Source organism: Parasteatoda tepidariorum, chromosome 1 (genome assembly GCF_043381705.1).
Source record: "Parasteatoda tepidariorum isolate YZ-2023 chromosome 1, CAS_Ptep_4.0, whole genome shotgun sequence".
In the NCBI taxonomy this organism is placed as follows: Eukaryota; Metazoa; Arthropoda; class Arachnida; order Araneae; family Theridiidae; genus Parasteatoda; species Parasteatoda tepidariorum.
In genome coordinates, this window is record NC_092204.1 from 16,146,601 (window position 1) to 16,162,993 (window position 16,393).

The 16,393-nt window shown below is 32.8% G+C and overlaps 1 protein-coding gene across 1 annotated transcript in view; it reads right to left on the reverse strand.

Moving 5' to 3' along the window:
* The window catches only part of LOC107440407 (multidrug resistance-associated protein 1), a gene marked incomplete in the record, with an annotated part of 110,572 nt that overhangs the window by 42,739 nt on the left and 51,440 nt on the right, over positions 1-16,393 (reverse strand). Inside the window, 6 exon segments of the mRNA XM_071177240.1 lie at positions 610-754; positions 3,710-3,830; positions 3,918-4,013; positions 7,054-7,273; positions 10,615-10,820; positions 14,696-14,863. Of these exon segments, the coding sequence (XP_071033341.1) occupies positions 610-754; positions 3,710-3,830; positions 3,918-4,013; positions 7,054-7,273; positions 10,615-10,820; positions 14,696-14,863 (956 nt within the window).

Sequence of the window (16,393 nt, forward strand, 5' to 3'; positions counted from 1 at the left end):
TATATATATATATAAGCATTAAAATTTTTTTTTCACATCGAGTTAAGTATAACGCTTTACAACGAACATAAAAATAAGCAAGAGTTTGCTCTTTTTTGGTAATCAGAAAAGCAAGCAATAAGCCAAAAAAGAGAAAAGAAAACTAATCCGTAGATTTTTTGTAATTTTTGATTTCGAATTAATGTTCAACAAATTATTATTAGTCCCCATTACCAAATCAATAAATTTTTTAAAACACTTTCTGACTGGATAATATTGAGCAAACAGTATGTAAGCAACCAGTGTGCTTGTACTCTTGGATTATATTAATATAGTTTAATAAGGAACATAGCGAACATACCAAGAACAAAAACCAAAATAAATGGTTGTCCCTTTGTTTGCATGACAGTATTTATATATTTACTTGCCGCCTATGGCAACAAGTTTGGTCATCTTTGAAAATTATCTTGTAACAGTTTATAAATATTTTTAATAACCAATCCGAATGGATAGCGCAACTGTATTTACATATCATAATTCTCCAACCCCATCCTCCGATTCTAACACCTTAATTAGTTATAAACAACATATAAACCATAATAGGAAGCTTAATAAGAAGTCAACTCTAACCTGTTTAGTATCCTCCCAATAGGCGTCGTGTCAAAAAATGACATGGGCGACCTTAGGATGCTCCATAACATTGTTCTGTGAAAACGAATCGAAGCTCTAGTGGAAGCCACGGCGAGAATGAAAGTAGCTGATAGAGTACATAAGGCTGAAAATAGAGGGAATCAACGTGTGGATCATTGTAAATTAAAATGTTCCAAAACAATTCAACAATTGAATCATTCTAAACCAAAAGGGTTAAAAAATTACAACGATTCTACATGGAAAAAATTCGTAAGAGCCACTGCCTCTATTTTGAGTGCAAAACATTTTGTTTTGTGGCACAGAAATACTATAAGACTTAAGAACTTGAAATTGCGAGGTAGTGCAAAAAAGTGTACAGGAATTACGATGAAATAAAAAAATTAACATTTTATAGTTTGTTCGAGAATTATTAAACTTGTTAGGAAAAATACAACAGGAAAGCAACTTGCTGAAAGGGTCACATTTGTTTATGAACACAACTAAGAGTTTTTATTTTTCTTTTTCAAAATCCTAATTTGTTCCAAAGTTCTGGAAATTTTTATGCTAATTTTTTTCGATTTTTCTTGCTTTACTTTAGATTTTGCTTCGTTGCTCATCTATGAGATTTAGAAACTTGAAATTATGAGCACAAATATACAATGAGTTCGACGGAATGGAAAAAATAATTATTAACTGTTAAACTTGCAGTAGTTAAAAAAAAAAAAGAAAAATACGTTGGTTAATCCATTATCTACTTGTTAGTCCAGATTGTCTGCTGAAATGACACTACAGAGTTGAAATTTGACGTGCTGATAAAGACCAATTTTATACGTTCGCACTCGAGTATATTTCAATCAAAAGCAACGAGAAGGAGGGAGAGATCACATGCAGTCAGATATAAATCTTAACACTCATAGTGAAATTTTCAAAAGTAAAGCAAACTTAATAAACAGCGATAAAAACCGTTCCGTATTTGAAATGTTATAAGTCAACATATAAAATTACTTCGCATTTATTTCTACTTTTTGAATCTCACAATCTGCATACCTTAAGGTCTGGTTTCTTAGGACAGGCGCCTTATCTGGGCGTCAACGGGACGTCAACGCCTGGTTTCTTAGAACTAGCGCCTTATCTGGGCGTCAGCGGAAAGTTGATGTAGAGCTGACTCCAAAAAAATACTTTTTTGTTAGCTCAGCGTAAGCAGTCGGTCCAACGCAGACATTATCTCTCATTGCACTTGCGTTAATAACGTAAACAAATATTTATTTTGAATTTGTATTGATTTTGTTATTGTCGACCAGTGTTTTAGAGAACAAATAATGACTTTGTCCAAGAAAAAACACATTATAGCTGAACGAAATGAAGAGTGCTATGTTTAATGAAGAAGGTATGTTTAATGTCAAAATCAAAATCTTGGCAGATTTCAATGTGCTGTTGGATGTTGTCCGCCATTGCTTCTGTGGTTAACGTCACGTTGTAATCCAACTGCAGTTGAGTTGGACAGCAATTGTAGTTCAAGATGAGCGTTCGATGACGTATACTATCAAACTCACAAATGGACCAATCAGAGGTTAGCGCTGATTTCTAGCTGACAGCGTCCTGTCCTAAGAAACCAGGCCTTTAGGTAATTTTTTTCTCAGGTACAGATGAGTTAGTTTTACTTTAACACGTCATTTTGCTTATAAGCAATCAGCTGGCAACGACTTCATAGGTCACATGTGTGGCTATCTGTGGTCTTCTTGAAGTGCAAGTACCCAATTGTTTTTTTTTTTCGAGCACCGTTTTTCTATTGCTGCTTGTGTTAGCAGGATACATTTAGGACTATATAGCTCATATGTTCTCAGATTGAGAACAAATAATTTTTTCAATAAATAAATAAGTAAATAAGAGTAGAAACTTAGTTATCTTAAGGTCTGGTTTCTTAGGACAAGCGCCTTATCTGGGCGTCAGCGGGACGTCAACGTCGCGCTGACGCCAACAAAATACTGGTTTGTTAGCTCAAGGCCTGGTTTCTTAGAACTAGCGCCTTATCTGGGCGTCAGCGGAAAGTTGACGCCAAAAAAATACTTTTTTGTTAGCTCAGCGTGAGCAGTCGGTCCAACGCAGACATTAACTCTCATTACGCATGCGTTAATAACGTAAACAAATATTTATTTTAAATTTGTATTGATTTTGTGATTGTCGACCAGTGTTTTAGAGAACAAATAATGACTTTGTCCAAGAAAAAACACATTATAGCTGAGCTAAATGAAGAGTGCTATGCTTAATGAAGAAGCTATGTTTAATGTCAAAGTCAAAATCTTTTCTGATTTTAATGTGCTGTTGGATGTAGTCCGCCATTGCTTCTGTGGTTAACGTCACGTTGTAATCCAACTGCAGTTGAGTTGGACGGCAATTGTAGTTCAAGATGAGCGTTCGATGACGTATACTATCAAACTCACAAATGGACCAATCAGAGGTTAGCGCTGATTTCCAGCTGACGGCGTCCTGTCCTAAGAAACCAGACCTTTAGTCTTAGCATTTACTTTTCTTGACATTTATTAGCAAAATTAAGACGTTCTTGTCCATCAAAATGTATTAATATCTACTTAGTATCATATCATAGCATAGTAATTAATACATAGTACAATGTATTAATATCACAATATTTATATCTATATATCAATCTGAAATCATTTGAGGGCAAGTTTTTTTTCTTCTAAATTTTTAAAACTAAAAACAGAACAGTTTAGCTCAAATTTTTCATCACTTTTTTAAAAAGGCAGTTCCTCGATCAAAACGAAATGTTGTATTGACCAAAAATTAAACTTCATTATTTCTAAAATGTTTATTTGCTTCAAAAATACTCGTTGTTTCTCCAATAAAAGCTGTAATTAGCTGACACTTTATTGTTAAGTTAGTACACAGACTAGTTAGTATATTGTTCAAATCATTTTTAGTTCGCAAACTAAATGTCTCGAATTTGGAATTATAAAAAATTTGGTCCAAATTAATGTTTCAGCATATTGTCTGCTATAAACTAAAATTTTTTTAAATAAAAATTTTAATCACCATCATGCAAACTGGCAAGATCTAAAAAAAAAAAATGCGTTTTACTTACCTTGTCCCAAACCCAGAAGACCATAGATGCCCATTCTCATATTTCGAAGAGGAACGTTTTGGGATCCATCGGGTAATGGAGGATCACTGCTCCACACACTCAACCAAACATTTGATCCAATCTTATAAAACAAAATGCAGAGAAAATTAGTTTGAATTATTTAGTTTAGAAAGAAACGAGACGATTGAATTTTATGCAATGAACTCACTTCGAACGATTTGTAAGCAGAAAATCCTATGAGGAATAGAACAGTAAGAGATACAGTTGCGAATCGAAAGTAGATCCAGAAGACACTTGCTCTCACCTAGAAAATATGTCGGATTCTTATGTTTTTTTTTTAATGAATATCGGATATACAATCATTGGGTTGTAAAGGTGAAAGAGCTTAGTATGCAAAAGAAACCAAAATTTCAAAATGATGCTGTTTACATTACTCTAGCGCCAAACCAAACCTTTAAGCATTATTTACTGTACGATATGTAATGTCACTCATATATAGAGAGCTCCACATTATCATGCATAATCTATCGATACACAATCAACCTCTCACAATCTATCATGTATAATCTTAATTACACTCATGACAAACCTAACTTTTAAAGATGGTTTATTTCACGATATGTAATGTCCCTCTTATGTAGAGTGCTCCACATTATCATGCATAATCTATCGATACATAATCTACCTCTCACAATCTATCATGTATAATCTTAATTACACTCATGACAAACCTAACTTTTAAAGATGGTTTATTTCACAATATGTAATGTCCCTCTTATGTAGAGAGCTCCACATTACCATGCATAATCAATCAATTCATAATCTACGTCTCACAATATATCATGCATAATCTTAATTACACTCGTGACAAACCTAACCTTTAAGGATGGTTTATTTTACGATATGTAATGTACCTCATATATAGAGTGCTCCACATTATCATGCATATTCTATCGATACATAATCAACCTCTCACAATCTATCATGTATAATCTTAATTACACTCATGACAAACCTAACTTTTAAAGATGGTTTATTTCACGATATGTAATGTCCCTCTTATATAGAGAGCTCCACATTACCATGCATAATCAATCAATTCATAATCTACGTCTCACAATATATCATGCATAATCTTAATTACACTCGTGACAAACCTAACCTTTAAGGATGGTTTATTTTACGATATGTAATGTACCTAATATATAGAGTGCTCCACATTATCATGCATAATCTATCGATACATAATCAACCTCTCACAATCTATCATGTATAATCTTAATTACACTCATGACAAACCTAACTTTTAAAGATGGTTTATTTCACGATATGTAATGTACCTCATATATAGAGTGCTCCACATTATCATGCATAATCTATCGATACATAATCTACCTCTCACAATCTATCATGTATAATCTTAATTACACTCATGACAATCCTAACCTTTAAGCATTGTTTATTATACGATATGTAATGTCCCTCATATACCTAGAGCTCCACAATATCACGCATAATCAATCGATACATAATCTTCGTCTCACAATCTATCATGTATAATCTTAATTACACTCGTGACAAACCTAACCTTTAAGGATGGTTTATTTTACGATATATAATGTCGCTCATACATAGAGTAGTCCACATCATCGTGTATAATCTTATTGAAAGAGGTATATATTCAAATACAGATTTTATAGATAAGAATAGTAGTAACTATGAAGAAAAACAGAATTAATAAAAAAATTCTTTGAATTAATGTTGTGAAAAAAATAAATATCCACACTGGTCGTCCAAAGTGATAGTTTTTTATTTTTTCAGCTTTCTCCTGTATAATATTCTTAATTTAACAATGTCAATGAACAATGGCAGTTATTTATTTACAACTGTTAAAAATTTATAATGTTAACTTACATCATTGTTGCAAATTGTTTACAATTTGTTACCAGTGATATAAGAGTACAAAGCATTAGTTTCTTATTCAATTTTTTTAAACTTTTTCTCTCCTGTACAACATTCTTAGTTCAACAATGAACGATAAACAGAGACAACTATTTATTTACAAGTGACAAAAAATAAGATCACTCCACGAAACTTCATTGTTTTTCAATGCAAAGTTAAATGTAGTAGACAATCTGTCGCCAATGATATGGAAGTTGTAGGATATCCTTAGTAGACTTTTTTGTCGTAATTCAAATATAGCGGTTTATAGCTTGAAGAATCTCTGGAACAAAGAAGTGGTTTCCGCGTTTTAAGAGTCAAGTCATAATAGCTAAAACAGAGATGTCAACTGCTCCGGTTTTCGACAAAATATTTCACAAAATGGAAGAGAACTAACTACAAACTAAAGTTTGCAGGTTTTCGGTTAATTTTGCGAACTTTTTAAAATGCTTAGCGGGGCCCTAATTGTAACAAAGTGGCGTATCACGTAATACTTTGAAATATTTGGAAGTAAAAAACCAATAAAATGAATTTACTAAACCAAGAATTATAAATGAAAAAGAAGAAGAGGAAAAAAAAGACCACCACTCGAAAATGTTTATCTGTTGTCCGGAGCAAGTTGACATCGCTGCTAAAGTCCTGGGAAGTATGTTTGCGGTTTCCGGGATTTATTTACAGGAACCTCATTCCATTTCTTCACCAACTTTTGGATAATCTTACCAGTGCACATGTACCTAAATTTACTTACCCTTTGAAGACTTTTATCTACCATCTTGTAAGAAAATGCAGATTTGCCGTCTAGAGACCTTGTTGACATCGCTGTGTTGTACGATCTTTGGCGCATTCAATCTTTATCCATTGTTTCTGTTTCGAAAACACTACGTTATGCTAACTAACGCGATGCTATGTTTTCTTCGTGATTTTAGTAAACGATAATCCATTTGTTCTAAGGTAAGATGAAGCGACATTATTCGGTTCCATTAGACGATGTCTTAACAGTTGAGTAGTCACTGTTAAAGTTTCAATCAACCCTCGTCGTAAATAATACTTGTTCTCAAGGCTTAATCAAGCGTTGACAGCCAAAAGCATTTCTTATAACTAAATCCAGGCTAAAGTAACAGACTCTATTAAATTTTACAAAAACAACCATTCACCCGTCATATTCCGTGCTGAAGATTGATTGTGCCAGATATTTTTAATATAATTCAATCGAGTTCGTTAGCTTTTTTAGAACTTTTATTTTAAAGTAAGCTTTTTATTTGAAAATTTTAAGACTGTGAAGAGTTATCCATTTTCGAAAGTTGAGCCACACTTTACGCAGTGAAGTGTTATTTACTTTGCGGCTTGTATATACCACATACCGAATCAACATTGATTTACAAAGTGTTTGAAAATTTACTTACTCTTCCAGCTTCCATTTTTTCCTTCTCAATAATTCGAACTTTTTTGTGGAGAAGTTCTCCGTGTTTTATTCTTTTTGCTTTTTCTTCGACGGATAAATGTTTGGAGATTGTTGTGGAAAACCTTCGACCTTTGATCTGTATTTGAGTTTTGAGTTCTTCTGTTGACATATTCTTAAGCTGTTCTACTCTTTGATTATCTAGTTCTCTCGGAGTAGGAATACTAATGAAAAAATAAATAAATAAAAATGTTGTCATTATTTTTAATCTCTATATTTATATACAATTCATTTTGGTTTTTAAAATAATATAAAAATCATAATTTACAGTATTTAGATCCGTTTGTATGCTTGAAAACATTAAATTATCATTTCAATTGAATTTAGTGGAAAAAATATCCAACGAGACATTTTCGAAATATTTAGATTTATCCAGGAAATAAGATCATATTCTAGTCTGAATTAGCAGCACGACTATGATTTATTTTACATAAGATTATATATGAAGAAAAAGCCAAATTCAAAAAAAAAAAAAAAAAAAAAATCCTGCATTTAATAAAAAAAATATATCGCTTGAGTTCTTTTTTTCTCACTATCTTGAAATTTTGATTTCATTTTTCCCACAACTTTTTTTCGACTTTAACAAACTTTTAATTATAGAAAATTAATCCACATCACAATATCTTTAAAAAAGGGGTGAAGAAAGCCGTCACTTAATTCCTTAATGGTAGTATAAATTGAAAGAAAACGATCATAAAAGTGCCTATTTCTTTATTCAAGAAAATCATATAAAACTAAGCATTACAATATATGTATTCATTTTTAATTTTTAGGTTAATGGCAAATTACATGTTTGATGAGTTCGGATATCCAGCTAAAAATAAGCTACTTATAATCTCGTTATAAATAGTCTGGTATCGCCACCTAGTCTAGAGATTGGGAAATAAACATGGATCCGAGCATAAGAAATAGAATGCTTTTATCTTTTTGGCTCGTTACTTTGGAACACTCCAGCTCAAAAATGTCGCAGGCACGACAATTTATAACTACTCAAATTTTCATTTTGTGGCGTAGATAAATTAACTGTTAACCGAGCTTAAAGTCAAGACGTAACTTTAACTTTTAGTTCTGAATTTAAACAAAACTGGTTCTGAAGCAGGAGAAGAGATTTCACCTTTCTCAAACATACGCAAAGCAGAGCTTGTTAAGGCTGTTTTTTGAAGGCTATGTCGCAATATGCAATGATGCTTTTCTGCGAATAATATGCTATTTTTATAACTGCTGTAAGTTTGCAACTGTTACTCATTACTAGAGCCCGGATTTTGATGACCTAAAAAATCTCAATTAATGCCCTTATGAACTGCAAAAAATTCCCTTAAAATGCGAAAATTGCGCTAAAAATGTCTTATGACATGACTTAAATAGAAGTAAAAATATTGAATTAAAACAATGTTTTACTCTTTAAAATTATTATGAGTCGTTTCAAAAAATATAAAGCAATGCAATACTTGTTCTACGTTCATTAAAGTTTGACAAATATGTTTTATATCCAAAAATAACAAAAAAAAGGAAAATATATTGACTCCAAAACATTTTCATTTTGTATAGAAACTTAAATGAATATAACAACTTCCATCTCATAATATTACTAAATATCAGAATTACAGTGGATTATTAAATTTTTTTTTAATATTTTGAAATGTAAACGAGCGTCTCTTGTCTGAAAGCAAATTTTTACACCAGGAGAAGCTTCTTTCAACGTCTACTGATGTTATTGGTGCGTACTTGAAAAGGACGGTCACACTTACTGACAATTCTTCTTCAATTTGAAAAGATGTTGCTTCACCTGTTAATATCCTAGAAATTTTCTTCATTGTTTAGAAGCCAGTGTAATAATAAAAAATTATAAAAAATAATAAAAATTATAAAAAATAATAAAAATTATAAAAAATAATAAAAATTAGAAAAATTTAACAAAAAATTTAAAAAATGCTTTAAAATGCAAAATACGCCCCAAAATTTTAAAGAAAATGCCCTATAAATCTCAAAAAATGCTCTAAAGGACAAAGAATGTCCAAAAATGCAAAAAAATGCAAATGTCATCAAAATCCGGGCCTTACTCGTTACTGTTAAGTCAAGTTTAGCTCTGTCTACCAGCGCTGTCTACGCTTAGTTTGAAAATAGCGCAAGACGTCAATTAGGAGAAAAATCATAGTTATGTGAAAATGAAAAGCGTTTGTGATCTAATTTTCTAATATGTAAAAACTTACTCCTATGCTGCATTACCTGAGCTCATAAAAATTTGCCAAAACTGAGAATAAGTCAGTAATGTTTATTAAATTTCATTTAAGTGAAAAAATGTCGCCAAATTGGCGATTATTTAAAAAAAGTTTAATAATTTTTAAAGTATTTAAATTATTTGTCTGTTCTAAAGACAGGAAAATTCTTCGCGGCAAGGTTTTATATACAGTTTAAAATCCTCGCATTGCTTCAAGTGTAAGGCATTTAAACTATGGCTTTTTTTATTTCCCTTTTGGACAGAACTTCGAAAAACAGTAATAAGAAGAGGAAACGGTTGAACTTCTTTCCTTGTTTTGGAGATCACCTTACTTATGAGGCAAACCTAAACATTCAAATCAAAATAATTAAGAGGCCCCGTTCCATTCGCGTTGTGTATTAGAGGGCGAAACTGCACTTACTTTATTGATAAGAGCGATATGGAAGGGCTTAAATAGATTGAGGAAAATTGCACTTGGTAGCATTTAAGAAATCCGATGAATTTTTTTCTCAAAAATTTAAAACAATAGTACTTTGTAATATTAAATTGGTTATATAATACTGAACATTTAAGTACCCCGATTTTCCGATTGTAGTTGGGCGCCAACTTTTTATTTCACAAGTTTCGAAGGACATTGTTTAGTAGACATTGTGAAAATTAAATAAAATATAATTTGTGAAAGCTAAATATCAATGGCTATATCTAATTTGTACCCTCTTTAGTTCGCATTTTTTGGATGTTGAATCCAAACGCGAAAGTAGAGACCTTTAAAGCTGTAGTGTTTTAACATTTCTTACATATTTTAGAATTTAATAAATCTAAAAAACAATAGATAAAATCCATGGGGGCGTTGGGGATGGAGCATTCGCTTCTCAATGAAGAGACCCGGGTTCGAACGCCAACGATGGCTCATTGATGCGCACATTTCTCACACGAACCACAGTGCTAATCAATATCTACAGTTGTTATGGCTTATCGTCGGAGGTTTTTGTAGTTTTCCACTACATATGACGCAAATGCGGGTTAGTTTTATTTAAAAGCCCTCCACGAAGACAAAATTCTTCCAATGCTTGATCCAGAAGTTCGTTGCCTTCTGAATTGGGTTCAAAATTATAGAAGTTGAAAATTAGCATTGGTGAACTCAAAATTGGGTCGACTCTTCAACGAAGGTTATAAGCATTAGATAGTTATTGATTGAAGCTACGAGAATTCGAATATTGTAGTTAGATACATAGGTGTGTAAAAATTGATGCAAATTACTGACAATTATTGAGGCACGGGTGCTACCTGTCATCCGTTTCATAATCCGTTTCTTCATCAGATTCATCTTCATCTTGTTTTCTCCTGTGGTCATCGATGAGGCGAGCGAATTCTCCCTTCTGCTCCATGAGTTCACTGTAACTGCCAGACTCCAGTATTCGTCCTTCCGACATTAGATAGATCTTGTCCATCTCTTCAAGGGTTGAAAGGTCATGAGTTGCCAAAATTCTGGTCTGTAAGAAGAAACATATTTTAATCTCACTATAATGAACGCTCAATTGTTGCGAACGTTATTAGATGTCCTGTCCGAACTGTTAGTTAACTAATGTTATTTCTTGCTCTTATAGAGAACAGCTAAGAAATTGGAAGTTCATTTAAAGTGGAATAAAATTTTCCTTCTGCAGATATTTGAATAAATGTTGCACAATTTTTAGTCCATGTGATAAGTTTAAAAAAAGATGACAATTAGTTAAAAATGAAGTAATGAACCATGAACAGGCACATGGAAGAATGAGTTGGTTGCACTTTCTTCAAAAATAACGGAAATTAAAAAGACAAGCATCTAAAACATTCCAATAAGGGCGGAGTGTTATTTGGTGTACCAATCAAAAAGTTTGTTATAGGAAGAAATTCACTGTAATCCAACTGTGCTATTGAGGGACTCAACATCTAAAATGACCAACTTCCGAAAATGGCGAAAATCGGAAAGATAAGCTTTTTAAAAATTTGTTTTAAGGAGGGTATTTTAAATGTTGTTTGGTGTTCCTATTAAAAAGTTTGTTATAGGAGGGAATTCACTGTAACGGAAATTCGCTGTAAAGGGACTAAACATATACAACTGTATACTAGACATAAACAACTTTTTACAACTGTATAATGAACTTATTCCTCGGTTCGGAGATATTCACTATAGCGGGGTCTGACTGTATCAACAGGGCTGAAAAGTAAGACGGAAAATAAGAAAAATTGGTAGTAAAACCATTTTATTTATAGCTGGTTTTCGTGAGAAGTAAAATAAGCTCTTCCATTTCTTAATTATAAACTCCTCGTAACTATTTATTTTTCCTCTAGTTAGAAGCAGTCCTACATGTATGTGTCATAATTGTGGAACAAAATTTGAGAGTCATAGATATGTATTTCAATTTACCAAACTAGTAAACGTTTATGACAGACCAAACTAAAAAAACACGCGTTTATCAATTTTAAAGCATTATCAATACTAAATTTGTCTATAATTTAGTTACAATTACTACACCCTTACACCGCTAACATACTCATAAACTTGCTAGCAACCCCACAAACAATAAAAATCGTTACCACCCATTGAGGGAAAGGATAGAACCCACGTTGAATCCAAACTTTTGTGTGGTTTAATGCAGGCCCAAGTAGATTTTAAAATGGACCATACACTGTAATCTATGGGACATGAATTACATCATGCATTCCATGCAATCTACGGATTTTGTTTGGCATTGTTAAAAAAAATACCCATAAACTGAGACAGATATTATAAAATATTTCAAAATTAAAGTAATAGACAAGCATGCTTATAAAAAAAAAAGTTGTTAATTTCTATTCCATACAATATTTTAGTCCGTCTTTTTAAAAATTTTTTTTTTGGTGTACCCTATAATTACACTTATAGTATAGCAATGCAATAAGTATAATCATTGAAATTTAGAACAATTTTAGAACTGTCCTATTCATTTTGTTAAACAGTATGAGGTGTGAAAGTTACTTTCCGTAAGCTTCAAAATAATTCTTAAATAATAATTAATTTTTAAAAAACACCTAATTTCATCTGAAGAAATATCCTATTACATTAAACTAGGAGGCTTCGCCCCCTGCTCGCTGGCGCTCGCCAACCCCCAGAACTGCTTTCGCAGTTCATTTCGGATTGCTTCGCAATCCGATGCTCGCTTTGCTCGCTCATTGGATACGTTCTTAACGTCTAGCTTTTGTATACTTTTTTGAACACTGAAGTTCCGAAAACTTTTCACTGTAGAAAATTCTAAATCTGTGCATTTCGATATTAGTTTGAAATTGCAAACAGTTCACATATTTTTCTTAATCACGCTATTCTAAATTTCAGTTGTTGAGAAAAGTAACTGTTGTAAGTTTTGTTTTAAAGTCTTTCCCACAAGAGGGCTAAAACCATGTGTTGTAAAACAATATGAAATAGTACTNTAGGCATAAGTAACGTCTGAGCTAACGTTTACCACTAGCAGATAACCACCGATAACCATAAACGCCTTGCTACAGCCGTCTATTTTATTCGGATCCATCCGCCGTTCAGTGGTCGCCGCTCAGCATACGCATGCGCTACGGGTTTGAAATTCTAATCATTTGCATATTATGCTCTACTTTGCATTTCCTGAAAATTTCAGCTCACTCGCGTAAGTCCTTAATGATGTTGCAATTTTCACAAACATGAGTTTAATAATAGTAATAAAATGGAATTTTTTTTCATTTTTTTATACTCAATACCTTGACGGATTATTTTTGATATTTTAGTATTATTTAGTTAAATTAAGAGGAAAACTGAAAGACATACATCAACTCAATAAAATGGCTAAAATATTTTTTTTCTTTAATTTATAATTTTTGTACCCTTCACGTTTTATCCGATAAAGCAAAATGCGTTTTTAGAAGTTCATTCATCAAAATGATAAGTATTCCGTTTGATTTGGAGTGATATTGTTGATCGAAGCAAAATCATAATAATTAAACAAACTTCCTGCGCTTCTTATCCCTTTCGCGGAGCTGCAAAAAAATCTCTTTTACAGTATCTATATTAAAGCTAAACAGCATCGGTGCAGATTTAATAGTCATCAACGCTACCTATATAATATCTTATACCTATATTGATATATCTGGTACCTATGGAAACTAGACCAAATACCAAAATATCAGTAGTGCCCACTTCCGAAATTAGTAAAGCATCATTGGAGTCAATAATAGTATGACGAATTCCTACGCTTCTCTATCATTGTTTCTGCTTTTGGCATGCAAGAGTTTTTGGCCTAAATAATTTTTTATAACTTGGTTCAGCTTTTTGCCGTTAAAATGATTGAAAATCAATAATTTTAAATTTTTTATAATTGTAATAATTAAGCTAATATCGCATGTTTTTTAACACTGTTTAAATATTTGTACAGATAAAAGCTAATAAACTGCAATATAATCGATAAATTTCTTTTAATTTTAAACTTGGCAACAACTGTCGCTGCGTGACTGTGACGTCGTAAGCCCTAAGCATACCTGCTCATTCAGTTTGCATTAACGAAAGATTCAGTACTGGTAGATACGTGTATTTAGAGTTACATTATCGCCGTGTAAGAGAAATATATATATAGATAGATTAGCCATATGATGCTCACTACGTGCTCTTGTCTATCAATTAAAAATGAAAACTGTTGCCAACGCGAGAAAAGAAATATCATCGGTTTTATTGATACATACGTACGTATTAGCGTTTTATACAATATAGATAGATTCTGGTTCAACAGCACGGTTGTCATCTAATTACTCGAGGTGCTTTTTTCCGTATGATATTTTTAAAATCCACCAAATAAACGAGACGTCAAAATTAAGTCATATATGCCGAAAGATTGATTGAAAACATGGGCGTCGTGGGTGGGGGAACGGGGGGTAAATGCCTCCATCGATAATAAGAAATCTCTGAAAGCTCTCCTCAATATTTCAAACAAATAAACGAAATTTTTATGAACCATCATTGACTTAAATTCATCAAAGTTAAAAACAAGAAAACTATTAATCTTTTTGCAGATATTTAGCAGGTATGAGGATTTTTTTCTTACGTTAGAGATCTAGTGCGACTGTGTAATTAAATTTCGTCTTAAACTAATTGTAGACGATTGTTCAATGTATATCTAAAGATAGAATATGATCAATTTTATTATTTATTTATCAAGATAAATACTTCTTTTAATATAATCGCTGTCATGATTTATTGGACAACACAATTATATTGAACAGGCGAGCATTGACTTACAGTTTAATTCACAGTTAATCTTATCCGTAAATAAAGAAAAAAAGATTACATTATTTTGTGTAGAATAACTATAATAATTTAGAATAAGTATACCTTATTCTTGAGAACTCCTTCTGGTCCTATGACATGCTGGAATATGTGAGCTCCCACATGAGAATCAACCGCACTCAAAGGATCATCCATAAGATAGATGTCAGCATCTTGGTAAACTGCCCTGGCCAGGCTCACCCTCTGCTTTTGACCACCACTCAGATTCACACCCTAAATACAAGAATAGGTTGGTTTTTTTAATATAACCCTTGTTGAACAGCCGACCCTATTTTATGGGTTTACGACTACTGATGTTCAACTCCGTAGCCTTGTCAATTTGAGCCTAATTCAATAGGCAAGGCTACTCCTGAATCGAGTATTGGGAGAAATTTGCCTTCGTGGAGGACTTTTTTTTATGGAGCTAACCCGCATTTGCGTTACATGGAAAGGAAGACTACGAGAACGTTCCACGGTTAGTCTGACGGCAAGGAGACTCTAACCCACCATCCATCTACCACTGAGGATATTTTATGTCTGCAATGTAGTCGGTGTGAGCCGGGTGCAGAATTCGTATAAACCGGGTATAACCGGAATTCGTATAAACCGAGCCGGGTGCGGAATTGGTAAAAAGTTGCTCGACTTTATGCGTCGGGCTTAGGCAAGAGTGAGAGAGAGGTATGAAAGCTAAGATGACATCATACATATTTATGGAGATTTATGGAGATAAATATGGAGAGAGTATGGAGATAAATATGGAGATAAATATTTAATGAAAAATATCCTTACAAATTCTAATTTATTTTTTTCCCTTTCATAATTTTGCCCACATACTGGATACGTAACATATAAATATTTAACAAATTCTTTTTATGCTATTTCTTTATCTAAATTCTCCTCCTTAATTTATTATTCCAAACGAAAAGCGTTCTCACATTTATTATTCACATCAGGCATTTTAGTTCCAAATTTTGATTAATGTATGCTAGAGTTAACATTTTGAGATTTCACTTTAACCGGGCGAGAGAACCGAAGAAATCCTTCGGTCTATTTTTTTTGAACGAGTCGTAAGATATAATAATTCCCTTAAAAGTTCATCAGTATCAGTTTGCAAGATTTTTCCTAGTTTCTCTACTCAAGCACTTCTGTCCCTTGGGCGATCGATCTCTTCATAATAATGGTTAAAAATAAACATTGCTGTTTTTTTTCGGCGTGCACCTCTCTCCTCTAATGCCTTCGACTATAGTTGCGGCGAAAGACCGAAATCGGTGGTTGTTGACTTTCACCGGTGAATGTTGACAAACACCAAATACGTCGGTGAAAGATCGTTATTAGAATATTTCATTACATTTTTGTACATTCGGACCCTCACCGGTGTATGTCGACAATCACAGATATGCTTTGGTGAATGTCCGAAATATTTATTACATTCGATTTTATATGAATTTATTCGTGGATATAATTACATTTATTCGATATTTTAACCCTACACAGATGCTTTTTTAAGGTTAAGTGTTACTGCCCGGTATACATTTGCCCGGTATACCCTACACTGATGTTTTTTTAAGGTTAAGTGCCACTGCCAGGTATACCCTACACTGATGTTTTTTAAGGTTAAGTGCCACTGCCCGGTATACATTTGCGCGATATACCCTACACTGATGTTTTTTTAAGGTTAAGTGCCACTGCCCGGTACACATTTGCCCGGTATACCCTACACTGATGTTTTTTTACGGTCAAGTGCCATGCCCTGTATACCCTACA